Source organism: Malaya genurostris, chromosome 2 (assembly GCF_030247185.1).
Source record: "Malaya genurostris strain Urasoe2022 chromosome 2, Malgen_1.1, whole genome shotgun sequence".
NCBI classification, from domain to species: domain Eukaryota; kingdom Metazoa; phylum Arthropoda; class Insecta; order Diptera; family Culicidae; genus Malaya; species Malaya genurostris.
Genome location: NC_080571.1, coordinates 107820535 through 107848336, shown reverse-complemented (window position 1 = coordinate 107848336; position 27802 = coordinate 107820535). Strand labels below are relative to the sequence as shown.

The window sequence follows — 27802 nt, the reverse complement described above, 5'->3', positions numbered from 1 at the left end:
AATCTGTTGTGTTCTCCCGTTCTATTGAAAAAATTGTTACTGCAATGATCTTACAATGGACGGTACTCCTGGTACCCTTATTCATAACATATAATGTGGTTGAAAGTGTAAATATCAACAAACAACTTTTTACAAACCGTTGAGCTCAAGTTTCGCTGAAATATTTATTTTATGTTTTTTCTTGTTTGGAAACGACCAGAAATCTACGATGGAACAAATGGCCAAAGCTGGTGAAATGATGCGAAACGTTTGTATTGGTAAATTTAAAGCTACGGTTGAGCAAATTGAAGCTCTGGGTCGCGGAGAATTCATCGATTCTAAGGAAGTAAAGTGCTATGCAAATTGCGTACTGGAAATGATGCAGGCGGTGAGTGATTTATATAACACTATGGACAAAATGAAATTCAATTTAGTTCGATATTCAGTTGAAAAAATCAATCTATATCCAACATTTGTTGTTATTTGGAGCTCATACACTAACTTTTAATATAATTTATATTTTAATCTTGAGGTAATATTTTTTGCAGAATGGTTTGAGTATCATGTCGTCGGTATCATATTCTAAATTCCTACTTTCTTTACCACATATCAAGTGGGTTTATATTAACCTAGAAAATATGTGATATTACTATCCAAGCAACCAGAAGATCCAAAATTACTTAAGACATCCTCTTTCTTTTTTTTTTTCTTTGTATTGTCTTGATAGACGGCTAAGACCGATCACGATCCATTTTGCCCCTATGGTTGTCGTGATGTTTTGCGATTGTCCTTTGTGGTGCTTTAGTGGTTATTTAGATGTGTAGGTTTGTTGCTTTAAGGTGATATACGATTTGTTTTAGTTCGATTTCGTTGTTCTTGATAAGTATGTCTGTGAGTGGTTTGCAGTATTCCAAAATGGGAAAATCAGATCTTTTTGCGTTGTACTTCGGACAGTAGGATAGTAAATGATTGAGGTTTTCTGGTTCCTCGCACCAGTCACAGTTGGCATCGGATTCTAGTCCCCATTAAATGCTATTGCGGCGGTTTTAGGTACATTTAGTTTGAGATGTAATGAGCCAAGATCAGTACGCAAAAGGGAGAGATATCAATTTGCTTTATCGGCTGCTTCCGCTGGATCTTTACCTATGGCTATTACTGCGAAGTCGTCTGCAAACTGGACTAGCTCGCAGCTCGCAGTTGAACAGGATAGGAGAGAGTGGGAGTTTCGTCGATAGCTTCCGAAAGCTCTGCACAGTATGCTCTTTTGGCTTTTCGAATGAGCCCTCTTCAGTACTGCCCTTGCTTTTTGCAGCTTGAGTTGGTTTGTGAGGTTTTTCGTCCTGTTGAATTCTCGCAGTAGCATTCGCTTTGTTTGGTAGGCTTCGTCTATCTCCTTGGACCACCATCGTTTTAGATAGTTTGCCTTCTTGTTCTTTACTACAAAGGAAGCTTCCCTTATGCTCTCCTCGAACACGTTTTGCATTTCGCTGGGGTTGTATAGATATTGCGGTTTAAGTCTGTTGATTGCTTCTGCTGCTTTAAGCTTGTTGATGCGGGTAGTCACTGCTTTTATGACGGGAATTTCACTGCTTATCTCCACCATTATCGCCAGATGGTTGCTTCCGAACTCGTGAAGTATTACCTCTCATGATGCTTTGGTTGCTAAACTGGTTGTGGCTAGGGTGATATCGATTGCTGTACTATTGTTGTTGACTGTTGACATGCAGGTGGGGGAACCATCGTTTAGCAAGACGAACTTGGATGATTCTAATTCCGCGTTCACAGTGTTTCCTTTGGGGCACGGAGGGGATCTGGGGTCCCATGTGTGATGGTGGCCATTGAAGTCAGCCCCGATTAATATTTCTCCTTCAATGTTGCTGGCTTGTGCAAAGAAATCTTTCATTTTGGCTATTGATTGTGTACAACTATCGCGGCCTGGTGGGACGTATACCGATATCACTGTGATTGGATCGAATCCTTTTGTTATTTTTATTCCGACCACTTCGACTGGAAGCAGATCGTCGAAGGTGAGTTTTTCATAATCTAGCGTGTGGTGGATAAGTATGCCAACGCCACCATATCCCTGGTTTCTTCTTGTTGATTCTAGTCTATAGTGTGTTAGTTTGAAATGTTCGTTTTTCTTCAGCCAAATTTCCTGCAGCAGGCATATTTTTATGGAATGTTCTTCTCGAGTATCCATTGGTCGAAGACTCTGTATGTTATGCTGCAGGATTGATAGCTTTTTACACTCCACTTTGCTGGTTAATGTTGGATCTGGACTCTTCTGAATGAGACATGTTTTCATCTAGTATCTCTTGTACGTCTTGACCAATTTCGATGATTAGCTGGTCTCTAGCTATCTCGGTGTCGGCCGTTTGGATTCTTTGGACAATTTTATTGTGTAGTTTTGTGAGCGCTGCTATCCATCGCTTGACTCGTGCCTCTGCTAGAAATTCTTGCCTCAGCCAGAGAATTAGTCTTTCGAAGTCCGTGGCTTTGAGGGGGTTAATTTTATTGTGTAAGGGTATTGAAAATTATGACTGAGACGTTTAATGAAGCCTAACATACTATTTGCTCTATTGACAATTGTATTATTATGCTCCACGAAAGTATGTTTTGAGTCTAATAATTTTACATTTTACATCACTATTTAATTGTTACATGTAGCAGCTAAGCAACTTGTCTAATAAATGAACAAATTTCAATGTTATTTGATTGGAAGAAATTGAATATGCAACTCTAGGAGTTGCGCTTAATTGTATATTTGACGAACGTTCACATGAATTTGAAAAAATAATTTTTTTGCGGTTAATTTTAACTTCTGGTTGAAAACTGACACTTGAGTGGTTATTTTGTGTCGAGTAGTTAAATTCAACTAAAACTGCGGCCCATTTCAAAGTTTGACGGACGGAAAGTTATTTGGGTTTATTTTCCACTGGAAATAATTTCAACTAAAAAATTGATATTAGAATTTTCGTTGCAAGATTTTTTTCAGTGTCGAAAAATAAACATCGATCTGTCAAAAATAACCTTGTTCTCGAGCAGGGTTATTTTTGACAACATCAAAATAACCGCTCGAGTGTCAGATTTCAACCAAAAGTTAAAATTAACCTCGAAATGGTTCACAGCCTAAGTATTCCATGAGATGTAGAAGTGAGTTCTTCTTTAAAATTGTTGTCATTATTCATGGTACCTTCAAAAAAGGTATTCAGAGACTAGCATAACCAAAAATAGTGCATGAATTACTATGACGAATAAATTGAAATAGCTTTGAGCCCAACTTTTAGGATATTTTGGTATCGTCAACTTCTATGACGATTTGAATTTTAAAAACTCGTTCAAAATTGGAAGTCGGAACCGGATAAAAGCTCATTCTTATTTGAATTTTTGTCTATTAAATTCGTTTTGGCCTTTTCTATTCCCGATATTTTTGGAAATCGGTGTAGCCGAAGTCAGTTAATTTCGCCTAATAGATTGTTAACTATTTCATTAGATTCGATATTTTTGAAAATCAGTGTGGCCACCTTAGAGAAATCGTAGTGCGGTGAAATGTTTGGGTACCTTCCGGGATCGAAAACCGAAAACGGGTAAAATTGAAATAAGTTTATTTGGTCGGTGACTCTCAAAATCTGTGACCCCGACAAATTTATGTGAAATTTTTACATTAATCACCCTGTATCTCCTGAACCGGAAGTGGGATCTGAATAAAAAAACAGGCAGTTTTCATGGGACCTAAAGACCTTTAATTTGAATGTTAGATGGACGAAATTGTTATGTTATGTTCGTGCAAAACCTAATACGTGATATGTAAGCAAACCACTTATAGCTGTCAAAAGGTGAACTTGATTCATCGGCAGTCCATTGTTAGTTCATTCGAGTGGTCATCGTGCAAAACCTAATCGATAAATATATTCGAAAATATTCATCCAACAATTTGCTGTTTTAATGTAATGGATGAATCCATGGACGTAAATCCTAGCATGAATCCGATACCCCCACGAACGAAAAAATATCAGGAGAGCTCTTCTGGGCCTTGGATAGTCTTTTTTAGACGTATATCAAAGCCATTAAACATTTTTCAAATTAATAAAGGTTTGACATCACGATACTCTTCAATCAAAGAGATCATAGAAGTAAATAACGATAAAATTCGTGTTGTGGTAAATAATTTGAAACACGCGAATGATATTGTCTCTTCGGAACATTTCAATAAAGAGTATAAAGTTTACATACCCTCCAAAGATGTCGAAATTGACGGTGTTGTTACCGAAGCGAGTCTTTCGGTAGATGATTTACTCAAGCATGGTGTTGGTCGTTTCAAGAACTCTATGCTTGAGGGTGTGAAAATACTGGAGTGCAAACAACTGTACTCAGTAGTTCATGAAGAGAAAAAAAAGGTTAATCGCCCATCAGACTCGTTTCGAGTGACATTTGCCGGGTCTGCGTTGCCGTCCCATGTCTATGTCGATAAAATTCGCCTCCCTGTTCGGCTTTTTGTTCCAAATGTAATGAATTGTACGAACTGCAAAAAATTCGGCCACACAGCTACTTACTGTAGTAATAAACCAAAATGTATTAAGTGTGAAGGGCCTCATAAAGATAATGATTGCAACAAGGAAATTGAAAAATGTATTTATTGTGGGAATAGTCCTCATGATGATATTTCAGTATGCACTGCATTTAAAGTGCACAAAGACAAAATTAAGCTTTCTTTAAAAGCACGGTCTAAGCGCACATATGCAGAAATGCTTAAAATGGTCATTGATGTCCCCCCTTTGGAAACCGAAAACGGGTTTTCAAATCTAGAGGAACCAGAGGACTCTGACTCTGACGAAAATAGTGAAGGTAATTCGTTTATCACTACCCAAGGGTCAGTTAAGAGAAAGAAGTCTTCCTCCAAATTACCAAAAAAGACACCTAAAATTTCATCTTCAAAAAAAGATCCCCGTGTTAAACAAAAAAAGTCAAAACCAAAGACTGTGCCTCCTGGTTTGTCAAATTCACAAACCAATCCAGGATCTAGTACAGAAAAAGATAATAATCCAGTGGGCTCCATTTCACAGCCACCAACAGGATTACTGAAGTTTTCGGAAATTGTTGAATGGATTTTCTCAGCATTCAATATATCTGAACCCTTAAAGACCCTCATAATGGCATTCCTTCCAATAGCTAGAACCTTTTTGAAGCAGTTATCAGCTCAATGGCCAATTGTCTCAGGTTTTGTATCTTTTGATGGATAATTTATCACCCGTCGCAAATGATACAATCACTGTCCTGCAGTGGAATTGTCGAAGCATCATGCCAAAACTTGATTCATTTAAAATATTATTGCATAGTCAAAAATGTGATGTATTTGCTTTATGCGAAACATGGCTTACTTCAAACATAGCTTTAAATTTTAATGATTTTAACATTATACGTCTCGATAGAGACTCTCCGTATGGTGGAGTGCTTTTGGGAATTAAGAAATGCTATTCCTTTTATAGATTAAACATCCCTTCAACTTCTAGTATAGAAGTTGTTGCTTGCCAAATAAACATTAAAGGCAAAGATATTTGCATAGCTTCGGTTTATATTCCTCCAAAAGCACAAGTTGGACAGCAACAGCTTAATGAAATGGTTGAAGCCCTTCCTGCACCACGATTGATTCTGGGGGATTTAAATTCGCACGGTATTATGTGGGGTTCCGTTTACAATGATAGCAGATCATCTTTAATACAAAACATTTGTGACAATTTTAGCATGACGGTATTAAATATGGGTAGCATGACACGGATCCCAAGACCTCCGGCACGCCCAAGTGCATTAGATCTATCTCTTTGCTCAACATCAATTCGACTAGATTGCACCTGGAAAATACTGCCTGATTTACACGGTAGCGATCATTTACCAATCATCATCTCAATTAGCAGTAGCAATTGCATTGCTACTTCCGCTAGTATTCCATATGATTTGACAAAAAATATCGACTGGATTAAATACCAAAGTAGTATCTCTAGTATTTTGAATTCAATGGAAGAGCTCCCTCCACTTGAAGAATATGACTTCCTCATTTGTTCGATTCTGGAGGCAGCAGAACAATCCCAAACTAAACGCTTTCCTGGGCCAACGACTAACAGAAGGCTTCCCAACCCCTGGTGGGACAAAGAGTGCTCAGAGGCTAAACTCGCAAAACAAAATGCTTGCAAGACGTTTCTAAAACGGGGAGGAGGAACTCCTCAGAATTTTGAAAAACTTATGGTTTTAGAAACCAAGTACAAGAGCATACTTCGAGCCAAAAAATGTAGCTATTGGAGACATTTTGTCGAAGGTTTGTCAAGAGATACCTCAATGAGCACTCTTTGGAACACGGCCAGACGAATGAGGAATCGTACCGTGGGCAATGAGAGTGATGAATACTCGAACCGATGGATATTTGACTTTGCTAGGAAAGTTTGCCCAGATTCTGTTCCTACGCAGAGCATTATACGGGAATCTCCTCCAAATAATGGTTTTATTAATAACCCATTTTCAATGATGGAATTTTCTATAGCACTCTTGTCTTGTAACAATAACGCTCCAGGGTTGGACAGAATTAAATTCAACTTGGTGAAGAATCTGCCCAACCTCGCAAAAAGACGTTTGTTGGAATTGTTCAACAAGTTTCTTGAGCAAAATATTGTTCCACCTGACTGGAGACAAGTGAAAGTTATCGCCATTCAAAAACCGAGGAAACCAGCTTCCAATCACAACTCATATAGACCCATTGCGATGTTGTCCTGCATCAGAAAATTGTTCGAAAAAATTATTCTACGACGTCTCGACACTTGGGTCGAGACGAACGGTTTGTTGTCAGATACTCAGTTTGGCTTCCGTAGAAATAAAGGGACGAATGATTGCCTTGCATTACTTTCGTCTGACATCCAAATTGCCTTCGCTCAAAAGCAACAAATGGCATCTGTATTTTTAGACATTAAAGGAGCATTTGATTCAGTTTCCATTGATGTTCTTTCAGCATTACTTTCGTCTGACATCCAAATTGCCTTCGCTCAAAAGCAACAAATGGCATCTGTATTTTTAGACATTAAAGGAGCATTTGATTCAGTTTCCATTGATGTTCTTTCAGACAAGCTTCACCAAAATGGACTCCCAGCGGTTATAAATAATTATTTGCACAACCTTTTGTCAGAGAAAAGCATGCATTTTTCACATGGCGATTTGGCAACACTCAGAAATAGTTACATGGGTCTCCCGCAAGGCTCATGCCTCAGTCCGCTCCTCTATAATTTTTACGTAAATGACATTGACAGCTGTCTAGTAACCCCATGTACACTAAGACAATTGGCAGATGATGGCGTGGTTTCAGTTACTGGACCCAAAGCTATTGATCTGCATAAACCATTGCAAGATACCTTAGATAACTTGTCCGATTGGGCTGTTCATCTTGGTATCGAATTCTCTGCGGAGAAAACAGAGTTAGTCGTCTTTTCAAGAAAGCATGATCCCGCGCAACTTCAGCTCCATATGATGGGAAGAATGATCCAACAGGTTTTAACTTTTAAATACCTCGGGGTGTGGTTCGATTCCAAATGCACGTGGGGAGGACACATTAGGTTTCTGATAACAAAATGCCAACAAAGAGTAAATTTTCTTCGAACAATAACAGGATCTTGGTGGGGTGCTCATCCGGAAGATCTAATAAAATTGTATCAGACAACGATACTTTCAGTGATGGAATATGGATGCGTTTGCTTTCGTTCCGCTGCAAACTCTCATATTATCAAACTGGAGCGAATTCAGTATCGTTGTTTGCGAATTGCTTTAGGGTGCATGCATTCGACACATACAATGAGTCTTGAAGTTCTGGCGGGAGTTCTTCCATTAAAAGATCGATTTTGGGAGCTTTCATCACGCCTGCTAATAAGATGTGAGGTGCTGAATCCCATGGTAATTAATAATTTCGAACGACTAGTCGAGCTTCGATCTCAAACAAAATTCATGACAGTATATTTTTTTTCAATTTTTAACTTGCAATCGCAAAACAAAACAAGTACACGCCAACTGTTAAAAATGAACTTGATTCATCGGCAGTTCATTTGTGTCGTCATCGTGCAAAACCTAATAGATGTGTAAACAAACTACTGATAGCTTTCAGAAGGTGAACTTGATTCATCGGCCGTACATTGCTGGTTCGCTGTAGGCTTTTCCAAATTACTGACCAATTTAAAAACATTGTAGATTCTAATTGAAGAAATAATTTAAATAAAAGTTTGGTAATAGTATTAATTATTTATCACGATTAGATGCGCAAAGGTAAGGTGACAGCCGACGCTGCAATCAAACAAATAGACATGGTGATTCCACCGGAAATTGGTGAACCAACCAAGCAGGCAATCGACGTATGTCGTAATTCAGGTTAGTTGTAATAGCTAGGTACAATCGATATATAATTTACTAGCTTTCCGCAGCCGACGGAATCAAGAACAACTGTGAAGCCGCCTTTGCATTGCTGAAGTGTATTCATCAAAATAATCCGAAGTACTTCTTCGCGTAGTGGACGAACATTTTTCAAAGTAAGACGCTCTCCGGTGATTCTGTACGTATTGCTTTAACCATGTGTGAATAGCTTATGAATTATAAAATTAAAGAAAATTTGAATGAAAGTATATTATTGTATTTGTCGATCAAATATCACAACAAAATTGTTTCGTGCTTTTCTAAATACATTGAACATGAAAACTAACTAACATGAATAATTCAAAAATGCCATAATCAATATACGTTCGATTCCATACAATAATAGTCTACAATCGGTTGCCTATGATTTGATGCCAGTTTCAGGGAAACATAAACAAGGGATTATTAACGCTGAAGCATTTTAGTAAAATTAAAGATGCTTCGCATTGATCCTTTATTCCTTGAGCTGAAAATAAAATGTTTTGAAAGGTTAGTATAATTTTAGACGGTTAATAGGGTAAAGGAGATATTTTGGCCACTCTAATATATTTTGGTCCGACGTACATATTTCTGGATGTAATGTACAACGTGACTCAGAATTTCAAATTCAAATTTTCAACATATTAGGAATGGATGTGTTCGCCAGGCCACAATGTCTTAGAGTGACCAAAATACCTCCGTTACCGTTTGTGAATCGGTTAAAAGTGCTATTTTATTCAACGTGAGCATTTCCAATGGACCTAAAACCCAATGACAGATTCTCTTCGTTGCCCATGGGGAATCTTCACGTCGAATTGTCATCAACAAGGTAACCTGTGACGATAAAAAAATTAAAACGTGTAACTGGAAATATAACCAAACTACCGATATCGGTTAAACAAAATATTTCTGAGTCCCTTCCGAAGTATTATTTTGTAAAACCTAATTCTCACCTGCATCCTTACAAGCGTCTAGTCCCATCCGATACGCTGGTTTGTAGTCATCAGGGAGAAGTGTATCAATTTGTTTTATTGATTTCGCGTAATCGATTTTGCCTTTTTTAGTCTGAAATGCAGAATAGTTAAATTAAGTCTCATCGATACTTCATCATTCAAAAATTCTGATTCATTCTCATAACTCATATCTCTCAGTAGCGTTTTATTTGATCTTTTTTATCTATATATTTTCAAATTTAAATTTTTTTCCTAAATAGTAATAATCAAATTAAATTGCGATGATTGAATCACGACTGTCTTTGCATGTTAGGTATAAACGCAAGTAAATCGGAATTATATTTGTATGTCCAAAGAAATGTTATTTAGATGATAAATTATTATAATTATACTAATTTATGAAACGATGAATCGATTTTTCGGATAATCTTATTGACTACTTCCCTTAAAATCAGATCGGATTTTACAATACATCTAATAGGGTGTTAAGTTAAGTTATCATACAAAAATGGCAACTTTTTGAAACAGTTTTTTTGCGAAAACTATAAAAGTGTTAAGATAACTAAATAATCACAAGTTACTTGCTCATGCCTCCCTGTGAGATAAGATGCTATCGCCTTCTGAGTTAGTAGCACAGTGAGACAGTGCGAATTGGTTTGAGTCAAATCACTTATTCGAAACGCAAAAATACTTGGCTCCTTATGGCTAAAGTGTATTTAAACTTTTTAATGTGATTTTAAATTGCCTTCAAATTGTCCAGACTTTGAGTCCACTCGTTTTGATAAAAACCGTCTGTAATATTTCTTGCATTATTCATAGATTAACATTTTTCATCTCATCCATAAATAATCCGACGTATAACGCGAAATATCTTGTATGAGCAATAGTAACTGCTTTAGTATAAATAATTTGTCTATTCTCATCATTAGTTTTTTATGCACGAGCATCTTTAGGAAAAAATATTCAAATGTGATTAGAAATAGGACATTGGATGGAAACTGGAGTTTGGTAAGCTCAGAAAATGTTAATCGTTTACTCAAAAACTAACATTTTCCTGAATTACTGAATCCACTTGACGCAAACATTGCATTGAGGTGGGGCTGGTCGATGGAACGATGACCTTGGAAAACGATTTGCTCTGTACACGATAAGGGTTATCACTCCCTGAGTCCTGGACTAAAGTTATTAGCATGTATAAAAACATGGAAACCTCTTTTTTGTAGACCGCCGTCAGACAGTGGGGCTTGGGATAGGTTAAACAAACACACACACCACGCCAATGCAAATGTCCGTTTTGTCGTGAATACGACTTACTTTGCTATGGGAAACTTTTTCAAAATTTACCCTCTGAGAGAGTGATGCGTCTTTGATCGTGATAACATTTTCAGTTGTAAGACATAATCACAAATAATTCAAAATTAAAGTAGTCTGAACTGATTGGTATTAACGAGTATCAAAGAAGAAAACCCATGACGCATGCTTGCCTTTCTCGTATCCGAGCCGACGGTTTTGATATGAACGAATTTTGCGCTTAATCGTATTCAAAGTTGGCAGTTCCCTCTCAGATTGTAATGAAACTTGCTGTACATGAAGACTTTGTTACAAAAAAATCACATTACGTACTTTGTTTTTTTTACAAAAATGATCTAGACTGTCTTTTGAAAAGGGCCCAACTTTTTCTACCCTTTTTTATTAATATAAAAAATAGGTATAGAATTCGCTCAATCTTCAGAAAAATTCCCGAGGCTCGGAGGGCCGAGTTTCATATAATAATCATGTAGGGGTTAGCCAAATATCGTGCTTTATTATTTTTACGTTTCGTCTTTGACTCATCAGTGCAGAGCAGTTCAAATTGACAAAAAGTGTTCTGTAAATAGCAGTTGTAAAACAAAAAGTGTTCTGTAAACAGCAGAAACTTTACGTCTGCTTAGCGGTTCAAATTGAACTGCCGAGTTTAGCACTAAGCAATTCAATTTGAACTGCTCTGCACTGATGAGTCAAAGACGAAACGTAAAAATAATAAAAATGGTTATGTGCCCTAGCACAAAATTTGGCTAACCCCTAAATGACCAAACCTGCATCGGCCAGAAATAGTCGAAAACACGTTTTCGTTCGGCACGTCAGAAAAGACATTGCACTCCGTTGCAAAACAAAAAGAGTTCTGTAAATAGCAGAAACTTTACGTCAGCTTAGCGGTTCAAATTGAAAGTTAGTGCTTTTTATTTTCACAATTTTTTGCACATTTCACCCCATAATTCCGGAACCGGAAGTCGGATCTCAATAATATTCAGGAATTTTGTATTTGAATCTAAGTTTGTGAAAATCGGTTCAGCCATCCCCGAGAAAAGTTAGTTAAAAAAACGTTACATATTCACATACGCACATACACACACAGACATTTTGCGTACTCGACGAACTGAGTCGAATGGTATATGACACTCCAGCTTTTATCCATTTCAAATTACTATAATTTTACTATTTAATGTCACTATTACAATTATTATTATTATTTTCGGTTTCCGATTATTGAGGTTTTGACCGTAAGGTCATTCATCTCTTCGGATCAGAAAAACTTTCTTACTCTACATGCGGGGTTGGGAAACGATCCCAGGAGGGCTGCGTGAAAGGCATCGACTCACCCATTACGCTATACCCGTCCTGGAAAAGATGGAGTTTTCCCAGTGCTACTACAGAAAGGGTATGAACATTTCAAACATGTTTTGAAGAAGTTCCTTACATTTAGTCTTGCGACAGGATATATATAAAAAACTTGGCAGAAAAGGCGGTAGCGGCAGTCGATTAAACGATCAAATGGATCAAGTCCCGCTGTTGCTATTGACCTTTTATTTTTTATTTCATTCCAGTTCAAAATATGTAGTTTTCAAATCACACAGTTTTACATGTTCTTGAATATAAATTTATGTGAAATATGACGCTCCTTTTATGTGCATCTTATAAGATGTAAAATCACAAGATTTTTTCGAACTGTGTAGGAAAACTTAATGATCTTTGAATCCCGGCTTACGTTTTTTTCCGACGATTATCATATATTGATGATCGGTATAAGCATTAACACTCGCGTTGATTTAATGCAACAAGCCCTGCGATCTGTTGAGCAATGGTGTTGTCAGATTGTATTATCTGTGAATCCTAGCAAAACATCAATGGTAATTTTTACTTATTACAGGAGGATTATAACAGGAGCTCGTCTGTTACAGTTCTTCGGATCAGAGGTCACTGTGGTTGATCAAGTAAAACACGTGGGGGTGATTCTTGATTCAAAACTTAATTAACACACTGACTTCAGGATTGAAAGAGCTTGCATGCATGATGCTAGATGTACATGAAAGCAACGTCACAATACATAGCATGTAAAGAAGTTTACATCGATCCAGACGCAAAATTTATATTTACATGTTAGTAGATGTAATATTGTGTCATCACCGCAGGAATTACGGCATACTTGAATTTACGTCAAGCGTATATTTCATTTTTTCTAAGACTGTGGATTTCGGCCAATGCAGATTTGTAAAATCATTCATTGGATCTACATAACTATTGTTAGACCAATTTGAGCATATGGATGTCTTATATGGTGGCAGAAAGGAGCATATGGATGTCTTATATGGTGGCAGCAGTCCAGATAAAGCAAAAGTTCTCTGTTGGATAGTCATGCTGGTGCTGGTGTCTCTTTCGTGAAATGATACTAGAGCAGTTTGATTCACTTGGTAGATACTGTACTATGTTCCTAGCATAAATCTACGCGATTCTGTGTGGAATACAATCGACATTTCAGCAGATAAACTGTTGTAATCGAATATATTTTTGCTCCGACAGTCTTACTGGAAATGAATGTGCTAATGAGTTGGCTAGAGTTGGTACAATGAATGATTTCGTTGGATAAAGTACAAGATTCGTTCTTGGTCTTGTAAACTTGCGCTCATAAGCAAAGCTTTGGTATTACATTCCTGTAGTGGAATTTGACCTTCTGTTCCAACAGAATGTGATTGCGATTATAATACTTCATATCCTCAGATATGTAACTGTCCCGCATTGGCGCAATTACGTATCCAGATATTTGGTTCTCCAAACATGGTTGAGTCTGTGTATGCGTGGGGTTCATCGTTCTTCCTGGAGTGAATTGACCTCAATACCCGAGCAGAGTGTGAGATCAAATAGAAAACTCATTTGGACGTTGTGATGTTCGCATTTATCGATTGTTCAATTTGCTGTTGTTTCAGTCGTTTTAAGTGGCAAAAAATCAAAATCGAAAGCAGAAAGATATTCCGAGGATATCAAACAGAAAACTATTTTTGCTAACAGCGAAAGCAAACTGAAATCTAAATAAGATATAGATTGTTTCTTGTTGATAGCAAAATTAGTTCTCAATTTGATATTATTATCAAACAACGAAAACAAAGCTGGAATGCATAATCAGTTATTGATTTGCTTTAAAAAGACATTACTGAAAACAAACAAGTCGCGAGCATAAGCTAAAAATAGATTGGGCAAAAGACCCGGGGATAATATACCTTTAGGCGATATTACTTGAAACAATGAAAAAGCGTCGAAAAGCGCCAACACCCACAGAGAGAGACTTGGGTTTCGAACCTAGGTGATTTGGATTCCGAACTCTCCGCGAATGATGTGGACTGTGACTTTAAGCTGTAAGTAGATGGAGAATTTTCTGAGGAAAGTTGTTCGGGAGGTCAAAGTCTACATTATGAAGAAAACGTCAGTTAGGAATTCATTCTCCAAGCGCTTCTACAGTGCTCGAATGTTTCTGATAGAAGACATATTACGATATATCTCTGAAACATGATGATTTAAAACGCCTGTAATTGGAGGTTATAAAATTCTTTCATTTGTTGGCGCTAAAATTCAATCAAATATTCAAAATTCCCATGAATCAAATTCATACAGATTAGGGGAGAGTTGGCGATTAGTGCGCACCTAAGCTTTACGAAGTTTCACAAATAAAATATTATTTTTATCACGATCAACAACGTCTACGAAAACATAAAATCTTGTTTTTCAATATCCTCAAATTAACGATTACAATTATTACGAGCATGAAAGCCATAAAATAATCATATTTTGTTCCTAATAGTGCGCGAGGTAAGGTAATAGTGCGCAGTGGTACACAATTATGCGCACAATGAATTTTCCGTAGTACTCGAATACTCGAACTTTCCGTAATACTCGGAATACTCGATGATAACTTCGTTTGGGTCGAAAAGTTGTTATGAAACCAAAAAAAGCGTGATTCTATTAGAAATAAATATAAAGCTTATTTTCTAATAACAGATTTTTTATGTACATCTGTCGTGTGAATATAAAATTTATAAACTAATTAATTAATTAATATATAATTTATTAATTATTTTAAATGTAGTCAAATAATGTTAATTGGGTAAAATCTCAATATTTATTGTAAGTAAATAGTGGTAAACATTAACAGGAGCTCATAATGAGATGTGCCTAACAGATCGGCTGAAAAGTTCGTATCGTTTCTATGAGAGGGCGCCACTAGAATTAAATCCATACCATTTTCAGTTAGTACCAACCTTCAAAAGATACGTGTATAAATTTGACAGCTGTCTGATTATTAGTTTGTGAGATATTGCATTTTAAGTGAAGCTACTTTTGTAATTGTGAAAAAAATGGAAAAAAAGGAATTTCGTGTATTGATGAAACACTACTTTTTGATGAAAAAAAGTGCCGCCGATACCAAAAAATGGCTTGATGAGTGTTATCCAGACTCTGCACCGGGCGAAGCAACAATTCGTAAGTGGTTTGCAAAATTTCGTATTTCGGTGATCGAGAAATCGGTAGTTATTTTTAGACCATAGCAACATTTTGAATATCTTAGATGCTTATATGGGTTGTGAATGCAGTAAGTGCCTTTGAAAATGGAGGTGTAATGTTTCTAACGGTATAACTCCGAAACTACTGAACGGATTGCTATCAAATTTAGCACAGATACTTCTTGTTCTTCAGAGATGGTCATAAGTGTATTTTTTTTTAGGGAAGGGGGCCTAGCAAGGGTCTTTAACAGAAAACCATGAAAAAGATTATCTAATTGGACGAGTATCGATACTTGTTGAAGACCATACACAGTTTTTGTAAAACTCAAACATGCAAAGGATAAATTGTATAACATAGCATAACTCCAAAACAAATCAATAGATTATTAAATATTAATTATTATTACTTCTTGCTGATATTTTAAATAGGAGGGGGGGTGAGGAAGGTGGAGGTTTCAGTAAGTGTTTGCTAACAGGGGGAATTTGAGCAAAATGTTTCGAGTTTTACAGGCACATATATTTGTTACAACTAAGAGATGATCGTAAGAGTTAAAGATAACAAGTGTCTATTGAAGAAGCTCTCAGCTCAATTGTTTGTAAATATCGGAATAATTCCATAACAACTCACTGAATTATCACCAAACTTGGCAGAGGTACTTTTTGCAATTCAGAGGGGTTATTAAAACTATTTTTTCTTGTCTAGATCAGATATTCATTGCACAGGTAAATAAAAAGGTTGGAGTTTGTAGCAAGTATCTCTAAAAAGAGGTTGAAATAATCATTATCACAATCTTGAGGAAATAAGTTGTGTTTCACTACGCTCTGAGTATTGCAATGGTCAGAACAATTTCTAAAATTTGTTTTGCGGCCTTGCCTTCATGAAACATTTTCAAGCAACGCCGGAAATACCGTTAGTTGATTTCTGAACCACAGACAATAACGGTCAAAACAACAACCGAACATAATAGTCAGAACATTTAACATCTTTTTTTTAACTAAACGCGAAAACTGTTAGAGAATTTGATGTTTAACGTACCCCACCAAAAGGAAATCGTTAACGTCAAATGTATTTTTCCTATCAAGTTCCTGAAGAAGGTCTTTCTGTGGCTGACGATCAGCGAGATGAGAATGCCCAAGCCGCTATTCGTCCTCGAAAGTGAATGAGGGCTTTTGGCCGGATCTGGTGAAAGCTCAGTATGCCATGAGATCACTAAAGGAGATAAACTAGCTTCAGATAAACGTGGCACCAGTTATCGCCAACCTATCCAATGTCCTCCAGATGTGTGGTGCTACAATAATAATATAAAGGATTATTGGTGTAAAAGCTGCAAAAGTGTTGACAACAATCTTTTCATTGATCACGGTTATGGTTCCGGACAACTGCCACCGGAAGCATTTTTGTGAAACGCAACATCGAATTAAAGGAATAATTGTTCCATTAAAATTTATTTTTGCATTTTTGTATCGCTTAATAAAATTATTCCTATCTTGATGCAGTTATTAAGTTGTTGCTTTTGAATAATCATTTTTGGAGTTTCCCAAAATTTTTACCTCGCAAGTAACAGCAAAAAGATAACATAATGTGAAATCAAATAAAAAATTGATGAGCTGAGATCATATTAAGATTTCAATGTGATGTTGCTATCATAATAAGATTTCGATTTGCTCTCGTTTTGATGTTTGACTTTGCTCGGGTAGGGTTTAGCAAATTGTTTGGTATCCCTGATGGGGTACCGAATGTACTTCTACTTATACATACTGCGAATCGTTCTGCATCCTTCCGGGAGTACAGAATGGAGTCACTTTTGAAAAATCTCTAAATTCTCTCGGGGGTTTGAGGTTTTATTGAATGTGCATTTTGGCACCTGCAGATCATGCGGCATCCGTTCGAGGATGCAGAACGATTTGATTGTTGTTTTGTGTTGTTTTCCCGCCTCACTCACTTCACAATTCCCTTTCATGTTCCTTTTGTCTTTCCTATCCCATCAGGAAAATGATTCCACGGCAAGGCTAACCATTTTAATCGTTGAAGTCTCGTTGAATCTTCAAATAACTAGGGGAACGGGCCACCTGAGTTAATAAGTTCTGATTCCTTAAAAAGATATTCATTTATGATCGAGTAGTGTCTACATTTAAAAATGTTTATAGTTGGAAAATGCACTGGTTCGATTCTTTTGAATTTTGCTGGATTAGGTCATTAACTCTAGTCTATACCTTATATAGAAAAAAGCTAATCACTTAAATAAGTACTCACCACTTGCATCATATCCATAATGCAGCTAACATAGCATTTGAAAGCCTTCGTATCAGGAAAGATTCCCTGTTTCGCACTATCTAAAATGTCTAAAAAAGACCCAAGTTATTTCATGTAAAAAGCTTAACTCAATACTCTCACCATCCGGAATTTTTAGTTTTGATTGACACACTTGTCGAAACATTTTACCCGTTTTCTCTAATTGTTCTTTGGTTGAACCCTGAAACGGAAGAGTTAACCATTAAACCCGAAACCGAAAACACTACCAAAAGTGCCCATAATTTCCCGCTAGAACCAAAGGTACAATCCTATCAAAGCCTGGTTTCATAAACTACCCTACTCGCTGCGGACACCGGATACCTACACATTCATGCTTGTTGATACGGCTGTACAAAATTAGGGTTGTCAACAGCACAAACAAGTGGTTAAACTTCATCGTCGTGTCTCTGACATGCGATAATTCACGGGGTTCTTCATAATTGTTGCTTCCAACTAGGGGATGAGCAATTTAACTGCTGCTCGCTTCGATGGATGTTTTTTTTTAACAAGTCATCACACCCATGGGGGTGAATCCCTCGTTTGCCTGTTAGCAGTTTTACGATCCCTTGTTTATGATCACAGTAATTGCATTCACTTGAGATTAAGTTGTTCCCACTTGAGATTGATTGTTGAAATCGCACTGATTGATCGATTCGAAAGTGGGTTCGGTTTTATAAGGCTACTGAAAGCTGCATGACGGTTGACAATTTTAATTAATTGTTCTTGTTTTGAAACTGATAATTGACGGATGTGACACCAACCAATTAAATCTGAACTCATCCGGAAAATTGTTCTCAGGAAGCAGGTTATAATGAATGTATATCATCATTGATGTGAAATATTGAGAACTAGCATTTCAACAAAACTGTGATAGTTTCAGAAGTGATGCAAACAGAAAATCATCCGATAATATTTTTAATTTTGTCAAATAAACACCTAAACCTTGTTTTGATGGTCGTATCTGTCGTTTGTTATGCGTTTTAAAGGAATGACTTTTAATTTTCCGATACCTATGATTAGATTTTAAATACGACTATTCATCATTTAGTGCTTGAGCAGTAGATTGAATGACGCCATTTCAGTCATTTCCCAGTCAGAATTACATTTTCGCCTGGAACTTGTTCATCTCTGAGTAATCGAGTATGCCCTCTGTAATGATGTGATACCACAATTCATAGTCGAGTTATAGCAATGGATATTATTCTTCAATCTAGAGTGCCTATAACCAGAGTGACGACATTTCATCCGTAATGCTGGCAACAATTAAAAACATTCCATTAGCTTTACATTGAATTGACAGGTCGTTTGCTCGTTTGGAACTGGTAGCTGTCATTCCAAACGAACAGCTGTCGCCACTCTGATTATACACGGAACGACCGAAATTAGCTCTGCGCCTAATTCGTATTACTGTTTTTGAATTAGTTGATTTTAACAACAAAATTTCCAAAATAACTATAAAATTAGTTAAAATTGAGAATTTACTTTGCTGAAAAAACTCTTAGTTTTAGAGAATGTGTTTAGTTGGTGAATATCCTGGACTCAAACCAGCAATATTTCAATCCAACACGAAATTCTCATTGACAACTAATTTTGTTATTAAAATCAGAAAATTTCTTTCTATTTATCTATCACCGTCATTACTGAAGGACAGCACAAAAAAACCAAAACTGAAATGGGTATTATTAACAAGTTTATTAGCCAAAAACTCATGAGAAGTGTCAAAGCAAAACAATCCATTAAAAAGCTAAAAAGGACAGTCTTATTGAAACTGCTTGAACATTGTTTTGATGTTTTTCGCATGTGTTCGATATATCTTTATTTAAATTACTGAACCGATATGTAAAAATGTCGTAAACTGTTAGTGGAAATCGTATTTATTCAGAATTTGTGCGCACTTGTGCGTAATAATGTTTTTACGCGGAACAGTGAAGTGAATTACGAATGTTTCACTCTAATTGTGATGAAGTTTTTTTGTATCTTCAAACCTTCCGAGCTGCGCCGTCCGGTGTACTATTTGTATTCGGTTTTTGTCTTCCGAGTGCTCAAAGTTTTCAGTGAGAATGACGAAACAGTGATTTAGAAGAAAAAAAATTCAAAAAGATGTTTACGTTTCGTTTATGTCTTTTTCTCCAACACAACATCGTATTTATACCTGCCAATATAGAAAAGACAACCGCGTCTGAATTTTTTTCGGCAGTAGTGTGCCATCTAGTGGCTAGTAGTCATTAAGGTGTTACCGTTTCGGTGACAGGGCGCCATATAGCTGCAGATTGCAGAAGCCAATTCAACCATTCATATTGGTTGAAAACAACATTATATTTCTTTAATTCAACTAAAAAATTAGTTGACTGGATATAAAGTGTGCCTTAGCTAAGAAATGACAGTACGTTTAATTTGTGAATTCAACTAAAAAAAATAGTCATTTCAACAAATATTTTATTATTATTAAGGGAATGAGAATAAAAAATCTAAATCAGCAAAAGTAAGATTTTTTTAGTTGTCTCAAAAAATAACTAACTAAAATCAGCAAATCAACTAAATTTTTCGCGAAAATGCTGATTTCGGTCGTTCCGTGTAGTCACTCTACTTCAATCGTAAACAATCATAAGCTATGACATTGACCTCTGTCATATGCTATATATACTACCGTTCCTGTCACCTTGATATACAGTCTTCGTTGATCAGATCTGCGGTGTAAAACTTTAAAAACTATTCAGAATGAGCCAAGTAACGTTTTTGATTATTTTGGGTTCGTGCATAGTCGGATCAATTGGTGTTTCGGGCTCCATGACTACTGGAGAGTTAGTCTCAATTGTAAACATGTTAAGATCGTACTGTCAACCCAAATTCGGAATTTCCGATGGTAAGCTATTTGAAGAACGACGTGAAGTTCATCATTAAAATATCGTTTTGATTAGAAATTGCTACTAGTCTGTCCAAAGGAGAGTTTCCTAACACCCGGAGCTTCAAGGTAATTATATCCTGTAAATATGGTATGCTTCTCAGTACTCTCTTTGAGGAAATAGGTAAAACACGCAGTGTGTTGCCATGATTGTTTCTCCACACATTTCATAGCTTATTTCTGACCAGATTCCAACAAAAAAACTATATGGGGTTGTTCGAGCCATTGATGTGGAACAAGGCCACCAAAATCTCTATAGATCGACATTTTCAATCAAACCGTTTAATCAATCGTCACACTTTTGAATCCGCAATTGCACGAGAGTCTGCTTAGATTGATCGCATGACACAAGATCAGAGCATACCAATTAAAGCAAATATATCGCGTGCTTCCAATATCTTTGCTTTTGCATCGACCAATCAGATACTCCTTCAAAACCGTCTACGTTAGGGAAACTGACTGAGTTGTAAGTGTTGAAAAGCTGACCACATTTCTACTTGTATTTACCCTTGAATTTTCAATTTGCATCCCTATATAGAAAACAAAGATGTGTTCCACGTAAAAAAATTGAGAATATTTTGAAAAATTTTGATCTGCTCTGCACTGACGAGTCTAAGACTAAACGTAAAGGACAGTAAAAACGGTTATGTGCCCTAAGCACAAACATAGGCTTAACCCCTAAATGACCATGTGCAGGGTTTTTGAATGCAAAAACCGGATAAAAATTTTGCCGATTCTTTGGAAACAAATGTTTTATCCGGTTCTTGCATTCAAAATTGTATCGTGATTCGTGCTGCTTTCCACATCAATAACCTGTACGAAAAACAGATCGATCTTTTTGTTGTAAATTTGCATCTTATAAGATGCACGTAAAAGGAGCTTTGCAATTCACGGATTTGATTTTATTTAACCTTTAATTCGAACTAAAAGACCATTAAGTTGAATCTAAGTTTATGGAAATCAGTGTAGCCATCTCTGAGAAATCAAAGCGGTTTTCATTTTGGAAAATATGATCACTATTTCTGGGACTAATGGTGACGAAAACTGGGGATCGGTATAGCCGAAGTGTATTTATTGTAATTTAGAAGAGGTTAGATTTTTAATGCTCATCACCCTATAGTACCGAAACCGGAAGAATTTTCCTTAAAAAGGGCCTAATGCCAGCTATGACACAACACACGATATTAAAAAAAACAGTTTGGAATCATTTCGACGTTTAAAATTTTTTGGATCGTTTTTATTACCTTTCGTTTCAAACTTAAAATTTTACTCTGCAGTTAATCTGGAGAACTTAAAAAAATCAAAAAAAATTGTTACTATTTAGGCATTAGCCCTTCTAAAAACAAAATGTAGAACCAGAGATGCCATTCATACAAATTTATCTGTATTGTATAGATTTTTGTGTTCGCGTTCGTTAAATCAGATTACAGATTTTCTAAATTTATTACAGATTTGTAAAGGTTCATAAAAAGTGAGAAGTAAAACGTTAGACTTTTCTCTCTGAGTGTATTTGATTACAGTACTTCTTTAAAAGTTTATTAATCACATGTTAAAATGGAAATCTTTTGTGCAAATGTTTGATGATGAGCACTGATAAACATTTATATTAAAATTTAAAACCGATTTGAATTTGATTTGAATTTGATTTGAATATGAATTTGATTCATTTTATTAGTGAAAACAAATAGAGCAGATACATATTTTCTATGAAAATATCTGGCATCAATGTGCACAGCCGATGAAACACACACATTCAACAGTGTTATGGTGACGTATAGCGGAAAGGAACCAATGCTACTAGATTTGCACAATGGTTATTTGATTAGTATTTAATACGCTCTATTTGGTAATATTAGAATCCGAAACAGTTTTATTTATATATAAATATCAATGATATAATTAAACTAATGTCACGGATACCAAAAAATACTTGTAGATGATAATTTGAAGAAGAAAATTTTTTTTTTATTTAACATTATGAGAAAACTTGGCAACCTTGCGATACGAAATAAGATGAAAACAAAGCGCAATCAAGTGAATTAAGAGCAAATTTTCATCTCATATTTTTCATTGCTTTTATTGCTTATCAGGTGATTTCAGAAGCCTTTAATCGTTGAATAAACAAGTGGAAAGTGAACATTACTAACTATAAAGTCATCCAACATTGAGTAGTGGTGTAATTATGTGAAATAGTGATCATGTTTTGAGACTAATCGATTAGTAAATATTCAGAAACATGATGAATTGTTAAACTTCAGACGAAAGTGGTTCCTAAATCAAAAAGTGAATTTATTTTAAATAAAAAAAGCGATCGTTGAAGGTTTTTTAACTATTTTGTTCAATTGGAAAGAGGCAAAATCTAGACTAAATGTTTTAAAACGTTCCACAGTTTTGTTCAGGTACGTTTAAAGATATGATTAATGTTCAAAGTTATGAGGTGAAGGAATGAGATGGAAATTTTTCTTAGCATCGTCACTCGTGGAAAAAGTTTAGAGTTGAATTGATCCCTTCATGCATGCAAAACAAATGGTTCACCATACTGAGAACATGTGCAACGATTCGTTCAAATGGGAGTATGTTAAGTTCGATGACTTTCTTCCCATTTCTGGAATTGCCTTATAGAAAACGTCACGCAGCACATTCAGCATATGGACAATGCTACTTTTCTCTCACATATATGAAACTCGCGCAGAGTTTTATGAGTTTTCGTGAGGTTTAATCTGTTTCAATCCACATTTAATGCCTTTCTTACATAACTCATGTGTTCATTAATATTACTAAGGAATTCTTCAAAAAACTTTTCTTTGGATATTGACTAGGAACAAAAAAAATTGTTTGGGCATACATTTGCATAATTTTTTCAATCTCACCCTGTACTTCCGGTACTTTCGGAACCGCGAGCTGGGATTCGGCATAGCTGAAATCGGTTCGTTTCATCTGAACCTGAGTTTTCGAAGATTGGTTTAGCCGTTTCTGAGAAATAGGGGTGATTTTCGGTTTGGAGCACATGAGTACTTTTCCGGTACTTTCGGAACTAGGAACGATGATCCGGTATTCTCAAAGTCAAGTTACTACCTTGATCAAAAAGCTACCGGAATTTTTTCAGAAAATTTAAAATACACGTTAATTTATCAGAATCAATAATATCCCCTTCACAGTACTCCCCATCGACAGCAACACACTTATACCAGCGCTTGATCCTCGAAACATTTTTTATATTCAGTTTTTTGTATGACCATCAGAGCCATCTGCGATTTTTCCATAATCTCATCTCGGGTGCTTAAACGCGTTTTACGGAGTGGTTTCGTGAGTCGACCGATAGGAAAAACTTGCAGGGAGCCGAATCAGGTAAATTCGGTGGTTGCAAAATCCACGAGTTGTCGACACGTCTGAGGCCCAAATTATTAACCAAAAGCAATGCCCGACTCCTTTGCTATCTCTCTATTATTCAATTTGCGGTCTACGGTCCTCCATTCTTTGATTTTGTTGATGTTTTCGTCGGTTTTCGATGTCGATGGCATACCGCTTCTCTCATCATCATTCACAGATTCACGGCCACTTCTGAAACGTTCGTGGCAGTGATAAACGACTGTTTTCTTCATTAACAATGTCGTCGCACTATTTAAACCGTTTCTAACGTAAAATTTAATGCAAACTCGTTGTTGCAAATTCAATTCCATTTTAATAATTGTACAAAATCCAATACATACGATTTGGTTCGTAAAAGAAGTTTTGTGTAATGAATGGGGAAACCCCCATCATATGGTTATTTTCGGAACGGATGTGAAGAGTAAATGCAAGAAAATGATGTTTAGGGTCGTTTCAAAATCCAAGATGGCAATAGAATATGGCGCTCCGAAATACCCATATTGTAAGGGATTTCAAGGAAAATCAAGAAACCGGAAGTCGTCATCTTGGACTTCAGAACCACCTCAAACATTCATGGAATATCAATAAACCGGAAGACGCTATCATAGTTTTCAGAACCACCTTAAACATCGTTTTCCGACATCCACTCATCAATCCCGTTTCGAAAATACCCATATTGTAATGGTTTCCAAGGAATATCAAGAAACCGGAAGTCACCATCTTGAATTTCAGAACCACCACCTTGTAAGGGTTTTTGAGGAACCTCAAACATTTTTTTCCGACAACTACTTATGACTCCCGATACGAAAATACCGATATTGTAAGGGATTTCAAGGAATATCAAGAAACCGGAAGTCGCAATATTGGATTTCAGAACCACCTCAAACAGTGTTTTCCGACATCTAGTCATCAAGCCAGTTCCGAAAATATCCATATTGTAAGGGCTGTTAAGAAATGTCAAGAAACCGGAAGTCGCCATCTTGTATTTCCAAAATAAGTCAAACATCATTTATCGGAATCTACTCTTTAAACCCGTTCCAAAAATACCCATATTGCAGCAGTTTCCAAGGATATATTCCAGCCGGAAATCGTTTTCATTGTATGACAAAACCACTCTTTACGAAGTAGGTTCGTAAAAAATTTTACGTTATTTGGGATTAGTTAGTAAAAAGAGTTACGTAAAAAGAGGTTACGTAAAAAAGTGTTCATACTCAATACAGCGCAACTTTTACAAATGTCCAGGTATCAAGCTGAAAATTTGATAGATTATCAACGACAGATGTGGTAACCTAAAAAAAATCTAGTAGGGTGTCAGAGAGCGAACTTTTAGATCTAGGTAGTATTTGGTCATAAACTAACCATACCTGCCTAATTGAGGAGTAATACAGTTATTTGAATATAATTGGCTTGATTTTTCCGTGTCCTGTATAAAATCACGCTCCAGAAAATGGAATTTTCATAATTATCAGCCAGTAACTCCGGAACCGAAAGATACGACTACGACTTTAGATAAAATTTGGTAGTGTTACATGCAGTGTTGGTGATTAACAGTACCAGATTTTGGTATACGTGGTTTATGACGGCCTCTTTCATTTGAAACCAAGTGTGTGAAAATCGGTCAAGCCATCTCCGAAAAAGTCGGGTGCATATTTTTGTTACATACACAGACATACAGACACATACAGACATTTGCTCAGTTCGTCGAGCTCAGTGGTTGGCATTCGGTTTGAAAGTCGGTTTTCACAGTGATTGCATAGCCTTTCAATTTGAGAAAAGTAAAAAGATACTAACAAGTTGAAGTATCAGTTAACAATTAATCCGGATACGCTTCCGCAAGTAATATTTCGACAAATTTTAGGAAAATCAATGTTGGTCAGTGTACTCTTACACAAATCTATGAAAATCAGAGCAACACAATGAAAATCTGTGAAAATACAAGTTAATCTGGTAATTCTGTGCAGGACAGAGAAAAAATGTTGCTCGACCATTTTCGAGAGATGTGTAATAATGTTGTCGTTTGAGAAACCTGAAACTGAGCCGGAATGGTTTCTTCAAACCAACATTTTTTACGAAATTGAGTAACGTTCGCACTTAGCGACGAGGGTGTGATCTAACCCGATATGAGGATCAGGTTCGAAACTGACTCGAGATTTAGTTCAATGATATTGCACAACTTGGTTCGAAACAAAGTCAAGGTTGACATTGATTTGGGTGGAAACTGGGTTAGGTTTGGCATCAAGAGAAAACGATTAAAATACTTATGACAGACATGTGATATCGGAATCACTGTACACCGTGAAATCACATGTCTGTCACCCTAAATCATGGTGGTATCACGCGAGCATCATGATACTGCGGTGATTTCCGTACTACGGTCATTTATCGTTGTACTGTGCAAAATCACATCACTGTTTGTCTTAAAAAAATGCTCCAGGGAAAAAGATTTAGCTCAAATGAGGAGGTCATCGCTGAAACTGAAGCTTATTTTGAAGCGAAAGATAATTTTTTTTATAAACATGGTATTGAAAAATTGGAAAAACGTTGAAACCATTGTATCACCCAAAAAGGTGATTATGTTGATGAATAAAAAAAAATTTTGCAAAAAAAATGTTGTTTCCATTGTTAGTCTCGGGACTTATTGATCCATGTGTTATTACTGAACAACTTGAAATTTTTGCGGATTTTGCAAAGTCTGCATGATTTACAAACAAAATTTGGTGATTAATCACCTTTTAGGTATACATCAGCTTCGTTGCATTGAAAAAAAGTGCTAGTGTTCCGAAAATTTGTTCTAAAAGCCTTTCATACTTGCTCCATTTTCTATATTTATTTGATTTTACGGTAGAACATCAAAATTGTGGACATCAAATTTTCCCTAATGCTAATTACATTTAAATAATGAAGGTAAAAATCATGTATCCCAGAACAAACGTATCATAAATGTACCATAAAACCTTAAAATTGGATACGAGTGAAATTGTCTTCCGAAGAACACTCATACACAAAATTAGTTTTAATTCAGAGAGGCATTTATTATATCTGTCATAAATCAGTTACTAGGAATACACTTCAAACTTTAAAAATTTTTGGTTTCTATATTATCGATCATCGGAGCTGGGAAATTAAGCAAAGTTTTGAGTTGTTTTATTTCACTGTATATTCTTTCTGTGCGCAAAACATGTCGATAGTCCCACGACAAAAGGGCCTAACTGCAAATGAGAGCCTCTCTTTGTTTACTTTCTCTTTTAATTATTACGAAGCCATTATTGCAAATTCTCTAAAGTTTCCAATATAAATCGAAAGCTTGTAATTTTTCCTTGAAAGTTTTGCGAAGAGTAAAGCGTCAAATATAAAATCTGTTCGGTAAATCGCAAAAGAAAAAGTAAACAAAGAGAAACTGTCATTTGCAGTTAGGCCCTTTTGTCGTGGGACGGTCGATGTCTGTCACCTCATCGTTGTAGGCGTACAGCATTGTACAGAAATCATTGTACGGAAATCACATGTCTGTCAGTGGTATAAGAGTGTGCATAGTTTGCGTACGTCATGCCATATAGGTAAAATCAGGCAATTGTAATTAAAATAACTCGTAATTTATCGTTACAGTGCTACGTGTCATGCATGTTTGAACTCGCCCTTCCGGTATGTGATTTAATTTGAATTCAGAAATTCGAATCATAATCCAATGGTTTTCTTTTGCTTTGTTTTTTTTTCTTTACAGTCCAAAGGAGGTAAATACTCTTATGAAGATGCTGTCAAACAAATTCAATTACTTCCACAAGAGTACCAGAAACCTTTTCGTCAGACGTTGCGTATTTGCAAGAATGCAGCGGATGGGATAAGCGACCCATGTAACCGTGCCTATGCACTGTTTACATGTTTCTACGATGCGACTCCCAAGTTATACTTTCCTTGGTGACAAAGCGATGGCATTGTGATAGCTTCCTAATTACACGAGGAAGATGTGGCAATAGTTTCAAGGCTACCATACCTTTTAATCGAGGATTCCCATTGATGTAATCGTCATATTTGAGCATATACCGAATAAACTTTATATTTCGAAAACCTTTATTTTTAATAAAAAAAA

At 36.2% G+C, this 27802-nt stretch overlaps 2 protein-coding genes across 2 annotated transcripts; one reads left to right on the top strand and one right to left on the bottom strand.

The window, feature by feature from the left end:
* The first annotated feature begins 10 nt into the window (after positions 1 to 10).
* LOC131428755 (uncharacterized) lies at positions 11 to 27802 on the top strand. Its single transcript, XM_058592798.1, has 9 exons — positions 11 to 107; positions 200 to 367; positions 8262 to 8373; positions 8427 to 8511; positions 8762 to 8792; positions 20154 to 20310; positions 20366 to 20418; positions 27322 to 27357; positions 27437 to 27802. Exons 1-9 carry the CDS (start codon positions 45 to 47, stop codon positions 27632 to 27634), a joined length of 903 nt encoding a protein of 300 aa, XP_058448781.1. The 5' UTR covers positions 11 to 44; the 3' UTR covers positions 27635 to 27802.
* On the bottom strand, positions 8636 to 18076 carry LOC131430155 (general odorant-binding protein 72-like). Its single transcript, XM_058594881.1, has 5 exons — positions 17773 to 18076; positions 17550 to 17628; positions 17409 to 17497; positions 9348 to 9459; positions 8636 to 8881 (listed from the first exon to the last, which is right to left on the bottom strand). Exons 1-5 carry the CDS (start codon positions 17842 to 17844, stop codon positions 8796 to 8798), a joined length of 438 nt encoding a protein of 145 aa, XP_058450864.1. The 5' UTR covers positions 17845 to 18076; the 3' UTR covers positions 8636 to 8795.